Source organism: Mesitornis unicolor, unplaced genomic scaffold (genome assembly GCF_000695765.1).
Source record: "Mesitornis unicolor isolate BGI_N332 unplaced genomic scaffold, ASM69576v1 scaffold2894, whole genome shotgun sequence".
Classification (NCBI taxonomy): domain Eukaryota; kingdom Metazoa; phylum Chordata; class Aves; order Mesitornithiformes; family Mesitornithidae; genus Mesitornis; species Mesitornis unicolor.
The window spans coordinates 1-14,034 of record NW_010181854.1 but is presented as its reverse complement, the minus strand read 5'-3'; the positions used below and the strand labels follow the sequence as shown (position 1 = coordinate 14,034).

Here is a 14,034-nt window from a genome sequence, read left to right as displayed (position 1 = left end):
CAAGGCCTCACGCCGTCCAATTCTTTGCGTGTTCCCGGGCTTTGCACTTTGCGTTTCTTCGCACGTTGCAAGGATTTCCCTGTGTTTCGGTGCACCCCGTGCCCAGCCCTGCGCTCGCATTGCCCCTGCACGCACAAGCATCCAAAACCTTGCCAAACCCTGACGCGGTGCAATCCCCCCTCCGCTCTCTCCCTGTTCCCCATCCTTGCGTCCCCCCCGACACCCCTCACACCCGGTCCCCCCTTGCCTCGCAGCGAGGAGCAGCTGAGCCACTCGACGTCGCAGCCGGAGCCGGGCACTGGTGGGCCGCTGTGGGAGAGCGGAGCGAACACCATCGACAAGCTGGTGCAGGGCATCAGCTTCTCGCAGCCCGCCTGCCCCGAGCAGATGCTGCTCAACAGCCAGCTCCTGGGCACCCCCGGCTCCTCCCAGGTGTGCGGTGCGGGTTTTGCTGGGGGGGGCGTCGATAGCATTGAGGTGCAGCTTTGCAGTATTTGGGGTGCAGCTTTGCAGTGCAGATAATGTCGGGAGCAATTTTGCAACATTGGGGATGCAGCTTTGCAATATTGATCATCTCAGGGTGCAGCTTTGCATCCAATTTACAGAACTGGGGTCCAACTTTGCACTATTCATAATATTTGGGGTGCAGCTTCACATTCTGTGCCATTAAGCAGCAGCTTTGCAGTACTGGGCATGCAGCTTGGCACTGCTGATCATCCCAGGGTGCAACTTTGCAGTGTTTTTAGTGGCAGGACGCAAGGTTGCAATGTTTAGGGTGCAGCTTTGCAGGATTTCTAGCACCAGGCTGCAACTTTGCAATATTAGGGCTGTGGGTTTGCAATATTGATCATCTCAGGGGGTGCAGCTTTGCATCCAGTTTACAGAATTGAGGTCCAACTTTGCACTATTAATATTTGCACTATGTAATATTAATAATATTTGGGGTGCAACTTCACATCCTCTATATGCCATTAAGCAGCAGCTTTGCAGTACTGGGGATGCACCTTTGCAATATTGATCATCTCAAGGTGCAGCTTTGCAGTATTTGGGGTGCAGCTTTGCATCCAGTTTACAGAATTGGGGTCCAACTTTGCACTATTCATAATATTTGGGGTGCAGCTTCACATTCTGTGCCATTAAGCAGCAGCTTTGCAGTACTGGGGATGCAGCTTGGCACTGCTGATCATCCCAGAGCGAAAATTTGCTGTATTTGAGGTGCAACTTTGCAGTGTTTTTAGTGGCAGGACGCAAGGTTGCAATGTTTAGGGTGCAGCTTTGCAGGATTTCTAGCACCAGGCTGCAACCTTGCAATACTGGGGATGCAGCTTTGCAATATTGATCATCTCAGGGTGTGCCTTTGCAGTATTTGGGGTGCGATTTTGCAGTATTTGGGCTGTAAGTTGGTATAATTTACATCACAGGATGCAACTCTGCAGTGCCTGGGGTGTAGCTTTACAATATTTATAGTATTTGGGATGCAGCCCGGCAGCTGCAGCTCGCAGCGGTCTCCATCAGGGGGTGCAGCTTTGCAATGTTTATCCCGAGGCCGGGATTTTGCGGATCGGGAGCCGCAGCTTTTTGGGATTTGTGACTTTTCTCACCGGTTTTGGGGGCGCAGAGCCCGTGGCAGCGGCTGGGGGAGGGGGAGGAGCGCGTTTTTCCCAAAACTGGTTGGCTCCTACCGCGCCCTGCAGGAGCTCTGTGAGAAGATGGGGTACGGCTGGAAGAAGAGCTGCACCAACCAGGTAGAAATTGGGGTGCAAAATCGGGGGGTGGGATCATGCCCCATGCTGCTGCATCTGGAAATCACTTGGGGGACCACCCCGCACTGTGGTTTTGCAGGTCACCATCTCGACCACGGACAGGAGGAACAACAAGCTCATCTTCAAGGTGAACCTGGTGGAGATGGAGAGCAAGATTTTGGTGGATTTTCGCCTCTCCAAGGTGAGCAGGGGGATCAGGGTGGGCACGGGGTGATACAGGGTCTGACAAGGCGATGCACAGCGGGTGCCAGGCAGTGCAGGACCATGCAAAGTGGGTTCAGGGTGGTGCAAGATCATGAAAGGTGGGTGCAAGACAACACAAGGTGGGTGCAAGGCGGTGCAAGATCACGTAAGGTGATGCAAGAGCATGCGAGGTGGGTTCAGGTCCATGCAAGGTGAGTGCAGGACCACACAAGGTGAGTACAAGACCACGCAAGGTGGGTGCAGGACAATGCAAGCTGGGTGCAAGGTGATGCAGGACCACACATAGTGGGTGCAAGACCCCATCAGGTGGTGCAGGACCACGCAGGGTGGGTGCAAGATGACATAAGGTGGGTGCAAGGTGATGCAGGACCATGCAAGATGGGTGCAGGACCACGTAAGGTGATGCAGGACCATGCAGGGTTGGGTGCAAAGTGGGTGCAGGACCATGCAAGGTGCTACAACCCAACCCCTCTCCCCACGCAGGGCGACGGCCTGGAGTTCAAGAGGCATTTCCTGAAAATCAAGGGCAAGCTCAGCGACATCGTCAGCACCCAAAAGCTCTGGCTGCCGGGCACCTGAGCCCCCCGCACCCCACCTGGCCCTCTTCCTCTCCCCCTCCTCCTCCTCTTCCTCATCCTCCTGGCGGGGGTCCTGCACCCCCTGGACACTGTGAAGACAACCAACTGCATGCTTCAGGTTTTAAATGTTCAATAAAGCCCTGGGGTGCTCTGCAACCCAGCTGAATAAAAATGGTATTCAATAAAAAAATAGCAATTAGAGATCAATTCTGCGCCCTGCTCAGCTTATTTTCACCCAAAACCAGGCACCCAACAAGCACAAGGCTCTGTTCACTCTGAAACCTACTGATGGCGTCCACTGTTAACAGTGTCTGGGATCTCCATTGAGCCATGCAGTCCTAAACCAGCCCATTAACCCCCCCTGCCCATGTTTTGGGGGTTGACACCCTCCCCCCCAGCCCCATCACCCCCTTCTTGCCTTGTCTCAGGGCAGTGGCTGCCCTCATTTTCCAGCCTCTCTAATTGCTTTTCGGAAGGGCTAACGAAGCCAAGAGCTGCCAGGGGTTGTTAGCGCTGGAGCGAGAGAGGAGAGCCAGGGATTAACCCCTTCCCCCTCCCCAAAAAAGAGCATCCCCCCCAAAAAAACCCACCCCAGGGTGCAAACCCCGAGCCATCTCCATCGTTTCTCCCCCAAAACTTCATCAGCATTTAATTATTAGGGTGGGAAATGCACTTTTTACTCATTTCCTCCCCTTTTTTTGGTATTTTTAAGATCCCTTTCCCTGGTGGGAACCCCCCTTGGGCGAAGCAATTAGCGGCGATTTTTTAATTGCGTATTTAGATTGCAGCCGGGGAGCGAGACCCCGGCAGCGGGCGAGGGGGAAGCAGGAAGACGCCGCCTCCGACCTTGTTTGCTTTTCAGCCGGGATTAAGCAGTTTTAATTGTCCCGGAGATCACAGATTGCAGCCGGGGGGGATAATTAGGCTGAATACGGGGTTTTCTGGTTCACTCCCCCAGGAATTTATATTTCTAAGGGCAAAAAGAAAAACAAAAAAAGAAAAATAATCATATAAAAGCTTGAGGAATGCCTTGGGAATGAAGGGGTTTTGGGGGGGTGTGAGGTTGGACATAATTCATTGCATGAATGGGTCCCAGGCTGCAAGGGAAAGCCTCCCCATTAGGAACAAATCCTATTTTTACCTATTACCTGCCATAAATAAGTTATTTTGAGGGGGTCACAGGGCATATTTCACCCCGTCAGGATGCTCTGCTTTGGCCTCATGCATTAACCAGGCTCAATTATTATTTTCAACCCCAATTTTGGGTGGGTTTTTTTACCTCCGGGAGGGATTATTTTCCCCTTTGGGGGTTTGAGGGGGGCAATTTTAGGGGGATAAAAGATGGATTTTACAAATGAAGCCGGGTAAAACGGGGGCTGTGCGGAGCCAGGGCCCTGAAAGCGCCCATTGTGCGGCCGCGCTGGGGACAAGGGGCTCTCAGAGAGGCACCGGGGCGTGCAAAATGCCCAAAACCAACATTAGCGCCCGCGGGGGCGGCTTCTGCCCCCTCCATCATCACAAATTCATGGGGCTGCGGCCTGGGCACGGGTTTGGGGTGCGGGGATGGAGGATGCAGGATGCGGATGTGGGATGAAATTTAGGATTGAGTGAAGGATGCAGGATTTAGGATGCTGATATGAGATGAAATTTAGGACTGAGTGAAGGATGCAGGATTTAGGGTGCAGATATGGGATGAAATTTAAGATGCGGATGCAGGGTGCAGGATTTGAGATGCAGATATGGGATGAAATTTAGGGTTTAGTGCAGGATGCAGGATTTAGGATGCAGATATGGGGTGCAATTTAAGATGTAGATGCAGGGTGCAGGATTTGGGATGCAGACATGAGATGAAATGTAGGATTTAGGCAGGATGGAGGTTTTAGGACGCAGATATGGGAAAAACATAGGATTTAGGGAAGGATGGAGGTTTTAGGATACAGGTATGGGTCAAAATTTAGGATGTAGATGCAAGATTTAGGATGCAGATACAGGACAAAATTTAGGATTAAGTACAGGGTGGAGGATTTAGGATGCAGATATGGGACAAAATTTAGGATTTGGTGCAGGATGGAGGATTTAGGATGCAGTTATAAGACGTAGGAGCTAGGATGTAGGGGTGGGATGGAGGATATAGGGTGCAAACACAGGCTGCCAGATGCAGGACACAGCATTTGGGCTACAGAAGCAGGATTTAGGTTGCAGATGCATTTAGGATGCAGGATTCAGGATGCAGAGCCAGGATTTTGAAAAAAATACAGGGTTTAGGAAAAAATACAGGGTTTAGGATGCAGGTGCAGGTTTCCAGATACAGGACATAGGCAAGGGGCTGCAGAAGCAGGATTTGGGGTGTAAATACAAATGTGGGGTGCAGGACACGGCACGGGGATAAAAGAACAGATGCGGGATTTAGGATGCAGGTGCAGGACGTGGGATTTGGGATACAGATGCAGGATGTGGGATGCAGAAGCAGAATTTAGTGTGCAGATCCAGGATGGAGGTGCAGGATGAGGGATGGTCCAGCCCTGGAGCATCCCGGAGCAGGCCCAGCTGTGCACAGGGACCCTTGGAGCTGGGGAGTGCGTGCAACGAAGCGGGAAATGCAGATTTCCAAGGAAAAATTACAGCTTGTGAAGCCCGGGCAGGGATTTTGCCGCTCGTCCCCCATCTGGGAGGCAGAACCTGGCCGCGTGGCCACATCTGCCTGCCAGATGTGCCAGGGCAGCGAGGTGGGGTGGGGAACGCAGCCCCCCAGGGGTGGGGAAACCTCTGCGCTCATCCCTGCACGGGCCGTTTTTGGGAATGCTGCGCTCCCATATCACACCTGCTCCAGAGAAAGGCCTGGATGGGGCCAATCCGGCCTCATAATTATTTTAATTGCAATTAAGGTTTTGTCACGTGGCTGGGTGGGGGATGAGGCGCAGCTATAGAGGCATCTGTGGATGGAGGATGTGGGGTGCAGGATGCAGATGTGGGATGTAGGGTGCAGATGTGAGATGCAGGGTGCAGATGTGGGGTGTGGGATGCAGATGTGGGGTGCAGATGTGGGGTGCAGGGTGCAGATGTGGGGTGCGGGGTGCAGATGTGGGGGGCAGATGTGGGCTGTAGGATGCAGATGGGTGTAGGATACAGATGTGGGCTGTAGGATGCAGATGGGTGTGGGATGCAGATGTGGGGTGCAGGATGCAGCTCCAGGATGGCAATGCACCACTTTGGGCAGTGAAAAAAATGGCAGAAACGTTTCCCCATCTACTTTTTAGGGGCGAATTTGAATTTTTCTCTGCCTTTTGGGGATGTCAACTCAACAGCTTTGCCACTTGCTATTTTCTGAGCTGCCTCCATCAGCTCAGTGTTTCCAGCACAGCAAATATTAAAGGAAAAACCCTAAAGCAGGAGCAATTCCATCCAAAACTCCCAAATCCAGCTTTTCCCTTGCTAAATTGGTGTCTCCCCCCTTTCTCCTCAGCGTTTCCCACTGCGGAGGTGCCGGAGGGGCTGGATTTTGAGCTCGGGAGATGTTTTAGCTCTTGCAAAATCATCACAGCAGCAGCAGCCTCGGGAAGGCCGCCACATTAATAAAAGCAAAAATGCAGAGGAGTCTGGTAAGGAAACTCCTGCAAAAGAAAAAAACCCTTTGAGAAAACATGGCAAGCAACGGCAGCTTTATTTCTGCTCTTATTTCGGTGGGGATATGAATTTTGCAGGCAGTTGGGTGCCTGGAGGATGGTGCAAGTAGGCTTTTGGAGAAGGTTTGGTCCCTGCATCCTCCCGTCAGCGGCAGGGAGGGGTTTTGCAGGTGAAAACGTGGGATTTGCTGGTGAAAAGTTGGAATTTGTAGGTTAAAATGGAAATTTACAGGTTAAAATGGAAATTTGCAGGTTAAAACTTGGAATTTGCAGGTGAAAACTGGATTTTTCAGGTTAAAGCCTACAAATATCCCCCTCTCCCCAAAACCAGGGGCTCGGCACCGTGGATGCAGCCGGGCGGCGATGCCAAGGCCACGGGTGAGAGGCCCCATCGGTGCCTCTCGCTCTGCAGGCAGGAGAGGGAGAAAAATGCTTTAAAAAGGTAAAAAAAAAAAATAAAAAGAAGAAAAAAAGCTTCAAACCAGGCAGGCTGAGGTCATTTTTTTGGCGAGGAAGTCGGCTCCTTCGAAATGCCTCCGGGTCGGGTTTAATATCAGCAGAAACATTCTTGGGCAGGGTGGGGAGAAAGCGCTGCTCTCGCCAGCGAGAGTGGACCCCAAAAAACCCAAAACCTGAAAAAAAAACCCCAAACACCCTAAAAAACGCCAAAGCACCCCCCAAAAAAGAACCCTCTTCTGCTCTGCAAGCCCTCGGCATGGAGCAAAAGGGAGAAGAGATAAACCAGCCCATGAAGGGGAAAAAAATCCTCCCCCAGGAGTGGAGAACTGAACTTTTAAGGTGCTTTTGAGCATCGTTTGAGCCCTGTTGGGATTTTTGGGGATGGGAGAGGGGGAAAGCAGGAGGCTGGCAGGGAAAATGCAATTTATTTCTCACCGTTCTGCAGGGTTTTATCTCGCCGCTTTGTTCCCTCTGTGGTTTAGCATCATCTCACCAGGCTCAGCGCCCACCGACAGCTCTCCTTGGGCAAAGGGACTTGGATGCAAGGACCTGGATCAAAAACATATCCAAAAAACAGGGAAAAAAGATTAAATGTATTGCATTTGCCATGTTTTGTGTGGAGGACTGAGCAGCTTGGGGGCCGCTTGATGCCTCACCGCAAGGCCACGGTGAAGCCGTTTTGGCTTTTGCAGCCATTTAGCACATGAGGAGGGTTATGGTTTGGCCACATTTACTTTGCTAAACCTCATATTAGAGCTGTGAAGGTGGGGAGAGATGCGCTGGGAGGGTATTACAAGAAAAACAGGGCAAAAACCCAGCAGCTGAAGAGGGAAACTGAGGTTGGGGTGGCAGAGGAGCTGCGGGAAGGGGTGCTTGCAGGATGCAAGGATGTTTGCAGCACGCAGGGATATTTGCAGTGCATGGGGGTATTTGTGGTGCACGGGGATGCTCGCAGCACGTGGGGATGTTTGCAATGCTCAGGGATGCTTGCAGCAAGTGAGGATATTTGTAGCAATCAGTGATTGCTCACAACACACACAGGGATGTTTGCAGCGTGCAAAGTTGTTTGCAGCAGCACTCAGGGATATTTGCAGTGCATGGGGATGTTTGTGGCGCACGGGGATGCTTGAAGCATGTGGGGATATTTGCAGTGCTTAGGGATGCTTGCAGCATGCAGGAATATTTGCATCACGCAGGGATATTCGTGGTGCATGGGGATATTTGTGGCACACGGGGATGCTTGCAGCACAGGAGGGGGATATTTGCAGTGCTCAGGAATGTTTGCAGTGCATGAGGATGTTGCAGTGCATGGGGATGTTGCAGTGCATGGGGATGCTCGCAGCACATGGGGATGTTTGCAGCATGCAGGGATGTTTACAGCAATGTGAGGATGCAGGAGCCCAGAACGCCCACAGCAGCTTTTCAGGCTTCCATTGCCTCAGTTTCCCCTCACCTCAGAGCAGGCCCAGCACGAGGGGGCCCGTGGTTTTGCTCGGGACTCAGCCTTGCAGGAAACCTGGCCGTGCTGTGGCAGCTTGGCTTCACATTCAGCACTTGGAGGGCGGCCAGGGGGAGCGCTGGGGGCTCACTGCTTGCCAGAAGTGATAAGGAAAGGTTGGGGTGGGGGGAAATGTAAGAAAACGAGACCAAAAAAAAGCAAAAGCAAAGCAAATTCCTTGGCAAATCAAAGCGAAATCCTTGCGGAGCCAGCACGCAGCCTTGCACCCAGCAACCGCCTTGATAAGGGGCTGTGGAGAGGAGGAGGCGGAGGCACAACGATGCTGCAGACCCGTCAGAAATTCCGCTTCCTTGCAGGAAATCCACCCCATTTCCCACCACTGGGGACACGGGGCCGTGCCTCAGTTTCCCCACCTAGGCAGGGGGAAGGGGGTTAAAACCATGCGGGTAAAGCGCCTGGGAGGGGTTAAATGGGGCGATTTTTGGCTGGGTTTTATCCAAAACATCTGTTTTTGCCACTATTCAAGTTATCTGGGATATTTCCTGCGTGTTTGCTCCTATGGCAACCGGCCCAGCATGAAAGACCTGGGCCCGAGGATAAGAAGCAGCCATCTGGTGTCAATTTTGGAGGCGCTCCATCCCCTCCACCCTTCTCCGCTTCTCCATCCTTGAGGGGCCACGGTCTTGGCCCCTCAAGGGGTGTCCACCATGAGCTGGGTCCAGCTGCAGTCAGGGATGGCTCTGGAGAGCTCAGAGAAAGTGGTGATGGGCTGCAGGCAGTGGTCTGAGGTCCTTCAGGAGGATAGAGATGGAGAGGAGGTACCTACAGCATCATAGGGATGGAGGAAAAGTAGCTGCAGCAACAGAGATCCTATTCAAGGAGGCAGGGATGGAGAAAGGGTACCTACAGCATCATAGGGATGGAGAGAAGGTGCCTACAGCATCAGTCTGAGGTCCTTCAGGGAGGCAGGGATGGAGAGGAGGTACCTGCAGCATCAGTTTGAGGTCCTTCAGGGAGGCAAGGATGGAGAGAAGGTACCTACAGCATCAGTCTGAGGTCCTTCAGGGAGGCAGGGATGGAGAGAAAGTACCTACAGCATCAGTCTGAGGTCCTTCAGGGAGGCAGGGATGGAGAGAAGGTGCCTACAGCATCAGTCTTTGGGCCCAGTGCCAGAGTGGCTCCACGGGCTTAAATGACCAAAATCCAGGAACATGGGGCAAAGTGTCCTCCAGTCTACTGTAAAAGAATTTACAGGGGAAAAAAAGGAGTATTTTTTTTAATAATTCTAATTTTTTTGTCTTGTCACTGGGCGTCTGCTGCAGGGAGAGATGATGAAGCCGGGCAGGACCAGGCACAGCATGGGACAGGGGATTTTGGGAATGATTCACTCCCAAAGCCTGCCACAGAGGTATTTCTGATGAAAAAAAGCCAAAATAGATTTTTTTTTCTTAAAGAAAGAAAAGAAGTTGTACAGAATTGACCCTTCCCGCCAGCTTTGCCATTTATCTTTTTAATAAGAAACCAAAAAAAAAGGCTTTCAGCCAAAATAAACCTTTTCTATGCAAACGTGTGCTTGGGTCAAAAAGTCACTTTTCACCAGGGGAAAAATAAACCAACAAAAAAATCCTGTCCAATCTCTGAAGTGCTCTGAAGCTGCCATAGGACTTGCCACTGGCTCCTCCCCTGTTCCTGCTCTGTGCCTCAGTTTCCCCACTCACACAAGTGTCTGCCATGCTGCAGAGCACGTTCAGTGGCTGATGCCACCCAAGGCCACCTCCATCATCAAGGATAGGGAGGCACCAGGCAGCTGGCTGGCACCCGTTGTCCCCTTCCTGGTAGGGACCCCCCCAAAAACTTCCTTCCCTGGAGAGACACTTGGGTGTCACTGGGCAATGGGGGCAGCAGCTTGGGGTGCTGGGAGTGGGATGGGGAGACAAGGTGTCTGCTGGGGAGCAGGGTGAGGTACCCAACTGGGACAAGGTACCTGCTGGGGATGGGGACTGGGATGGGGTGGTGGGGACTGGGACAATGTGGGTACCCAACTGGGACAAGGTACCTGCTGGGGATGGGGACCAGGTGATGTGGACTGGGATGGGGTGGTGGGTGCTGGGACAAGAAGGCCAATGGCATCCTGGGGTGTATCAGGAGGGGTGGTTGTAGGGCAGAGAGGTTCTCCTCCCCCTCTACTCTGCCCTGGTCAGACCGCATCTGGAATATTGCGTCCAGTTCTGGGCCCTCAGTTCAAGAAGGACAGGAACTGCTGGAGAGAGTCCAGCGTAGGGCTACAAAGATGATCAAGGGAGTGGAGCATCTCCCTTCTGAGGAGCGGCTGAGGGAGCTGGGGCTCTTTAGTTTGCAGAAGAGGAGACTGAGGGGAGACCTCATTCATGGTTATAAATATTTAAAGGGTGAGTGTCACGAGGATGGAGCCAGGCTCTTCTCGGTGACAAACAATGATAGGACAAGGGGGAACGGACACAAACTGGAACACAGGAGGTTCCACTTCAATTGGAGAAGAAACTTCTTCTCAGTGAGGGTGACAGAGCCCTGGCCCAGGCTGCCCAGAGAGGTTGTGGAGTCTCCTTCTCTGCAGACATTCAAAACCCGCCTGGACGCCTTCCTGTGCAACCTCATGTAGGTGTTCCTGCTCCGGCAGGGGGATTGGACTGGATGAGCTTTGGAGGTCCCTTCCAATCCCGAACGGTCTGGGATTCTGTGTGATTCTGTGATGGGGACTGGGATGGGATGATGGGACTTGGATGAGGTACCTACTGAGGACAGGGCAGTGGGGATCAGGACAAGGTACCTGCTGGGGACAGAGCAACGGTAACTGGGATGAGGTACCTGCTGGGGATGGGACGATCGAGACCATGATGAGGAACCTTCTGGGGATGGGGTGATGGGGCCCAGGACAAGGATAGGAACATGGGAACTGCTACAAGGAACCTGATGGGAATAGAGCAACAGGGACCAGGATAAGGAACCTGCTGGAGCCCAGCACGGGGTGACAGCGCCCAGTCCATGGCAATGGGGATCATCTCCCACACTCAGCCCTGAGCTATGCACCCCCAGCCCTTCCCCCTCCCCAGACCCGCAGCAGGGAAGGAGAAGACCGTGGTCTCCACCTCACTCACCCCCAGAGACGCTGCAGGGGTGTCGGACGGCTCCGGTGGGGTCGGGAACACTGACGGCCGGAGCTGCGGGCTCAATGGCGGGGCCTGGCTCCCACGACGGATGAAAGGCTCCCTGTCCGGGCGGCATTAGACGCGCTGCGAAGGCTCATTCCCGATCGGTCACGGTCCCCGGCGCAGCTGCAAAACCCCCTCCGGGAGCCGGGGGATGCTCCGGGGGGCTTTGTTCGGGGCAGCCCTGCTTCCTGGGGAACCGTGAACGAGACGATGGGATTAGAGGAGCAGGAGAAATACCAAAAAAAAATAATAAAATAAAATCAAAATCAACCGCGCTGGAGAGACAAAGGGGAGCCTCAAATCCCCGTGCTCCTGCCCTGTCAACGAGGGCCTCATTTGCTACTTGTCCAACTTCTAGGGTCCCTGGGGATTCACCAGCCCCACAGCGTTTGGGGAGGGGGTACAGGGGCAGTTTGAAGGTCCCCAAGGAGGAAGGGTGGCTTTTTTTGGGGGGGTCCCCCACTTTCTTTCTGCTTGCAAAGCCCAGCAGAGAGGGAGAAAGGGAAAAGAGGAAAACCTCACATGAAGGAAAATCCTTGAAGGAGGCAAAACCTGGCAAGGAAGGAAAATTTGTACAGAGGAAAAACTTTGCGTGGAGTGGAAAAAAACCTCACGTGGAGGAAAACCCTTCAAGGAAGAAAACCTTGCAAAGGAGTGAAACTGCAAGAAGGAAAAAGCTGGCAAGCAGGAAAAGCCTTGCAAGGAGGAAAAAGCTGGCAAGGAAGAAAATCTTGCACGGAGGAAAACTTTACAAGGAGGAAAAACCTCTCACGGAGGAAACCTTTCAAGGAAGAAAAACCTTGAAAGGAGGAAAACCTTGCAAGGAAGAAAAATCTTGCGAGGAAGCAAATCTTGCAAGTAAAACCTTGTAAGCAAAACCTTGCAAGCAGGAAAAACCTGGCAAGGAGGAAAACCTTCTGAGGAGGAAACACTTGTGAGGAAGAAAAACACTGCAAGCAGGAAAACTTCGTAAGGAGGAGAAATTCTGCACGGAGGAACAAGCTTGTATGGAGGAAACCTTGCAAGGAGGAAAACCTTGCACGGAAAGAAGCCTTTGCAAGAAAGTAAAACCTCGCAAGAAGGAAAAAACCTCCCAAGGAGGAAACACCTCCTGAGGAGGAAACCTTGCAAAGAAGGAAGTGTTATGAGGAAACAAAACCTGCCACTGCAAAGCTGAAAGGCAGGCGAAGGCAGACACCGGCTCGGTGCGGGCCCGGCAAGACGAGGCCTGTCACGAGCGTGCCGAAGCGAGCGGTTCTGCGCCTCCCGGCACGAAGCGCAGTGCCGGCCAAAACCCCGTTGCGGTTTTGCTTGGCCGAGGTTAATTGGGTTAGTGCGCGGCTAAAGGGCGTAGCTTGTCCCAGCGCCTGCTCCCTAATGAGCATCTCATTTGAATCCATGCAAAATAGCAGGGAGCATGGAGACACGCGAATTAACGGGATTGCTGTTCCCTAATTAAGCAGCAGTCCCCCCCCCCAAAAGGGGTATTCTCATGCAAATAGCACCCGAGGAGGGGATTTGGAGGGGGATAAAACACCCTGAAAATCTGCAATTTGGCAGCGTCCCCACTCTGCGAAGGACTGTCATTATAACGTCGATTTTGAGTCTTTTTACCTCAAAAATCCAGGCTTGGCCATCTCCCTTCTGCGCTGGGAGCGATCCTCGATCCTTTTCTGGTGACAAACCAGGCAATTTAACTTGCTGGCTGAGCCAACCCTGCTTTCCTTTGCTTTCGGGACGTTTTCTTCAGATTACGGGATTTTTTTAATCTGTTGAGGATTTTTCTATCCTGGTTCTTTTTCTTTTTTTTCCCCTTTTACACTTGTGGAAATAATGACGTCCTACAGGAAACCTCCTGAGGGATAAAATTAGGGCTGGTAAACACAGGGTAGGGCAGCCCGTTGGTCTCACAGGTTTGCCCGAAAACCAAGAAACTTTGTTCCAAGGGCGCTGGTGTTTGGTTTCTTTAAAAAAAAAAAACACAACACAAAAAAAAGCCTATTTCTCTTTTATTTTTAAACATAGGAGCTGTGTTTCTTTCCGGCTCACTCCACGTGCTGCTGAAACCTTTAAGGTAAAACCCTTCTCTGGATAAATCCCTTTCCAGCGCAGCCGCCACATATGGATACAACCAAAACCTAGCACATTTTTAAAAACCCAAGGAGTTTTTGGCGTATTTTTGGGCCTTTCGGAAAGGGCCAAGGGTTCGAGCGCAGGATGACGCCGTACCATGCCAGCTCACCAGTTTTAATCCCGCAGATTAGGTCTAACGCCGGGCAATTTAGCAAGCTGTTAATATTAAATTACGCTGCAAATGACGGGAGCTTCCCCGACGCTTAACGTGATCTGGCTGTGGTTTGCAGCTGGACGCCATCCAAGCCCTGATAAGCCCACTTTTTTTACTTATATTCCCCCTCCTTGGTTTGCAGCGCTGTCTTGCCCAAACAGGGCTTTCTTGGTGGCATTATCGGACGGGGAAGATGACGCTCAGAGTGCGTCTGTGGCATGTGGGTGTGTTTCCAGCCTTATGGATCTTCTCCTTCGCTCCTGCGATGCTCAACCAACAGCTAGAGCTCTCTGCTGGGTTGCAAGAGCTCCCGGAGCCCCTGGGTGCACAGGATTTGCAATAGGCACCGTAGGCAAATAGCGAGCAAACGCGGCCCGGGTGCCGTAGCGACCCTTGCACGGGTGCCTGAGGGCGGGCTTGGGCGCAGGGCCCTCGGGAGCGCACCCTGCCATGCACGGTGCCTGCCTGCACGG

General features: G+C 52.5%; 1 protein-coding gene across 1 annotated transcript in view; it reads left to right on the top strand.

Annotated features, from left to right (window-relative positions):
* LOC104539884 (serine/threonine-protein kinase Chk1-like) overlaps positions 1-2,546 on the top strand; it is a gene marked incomplete at its 5' end in the record, with an annotated part of 4,471 nt that extends 1,925 nt beyond the window's left edge. The window contains 5 exon segments of the mRNA XM_010183544.1: positions 255-432; positions 1,619-1,671; positions 1,673-1,745; positions 1,843-1,944; positions 2,451-2,546. Coding sequence (XP_010181846.1) covers positions 255-432; positions 1,619-1,671; positions 1,673-1,745; positions 1,843-1,944; positions 2,451-2,546 — 502 coding nt within the window.
* Between the last annotated feature and the right edge of the window lie 11,488 nt (positions 2,547-14,034).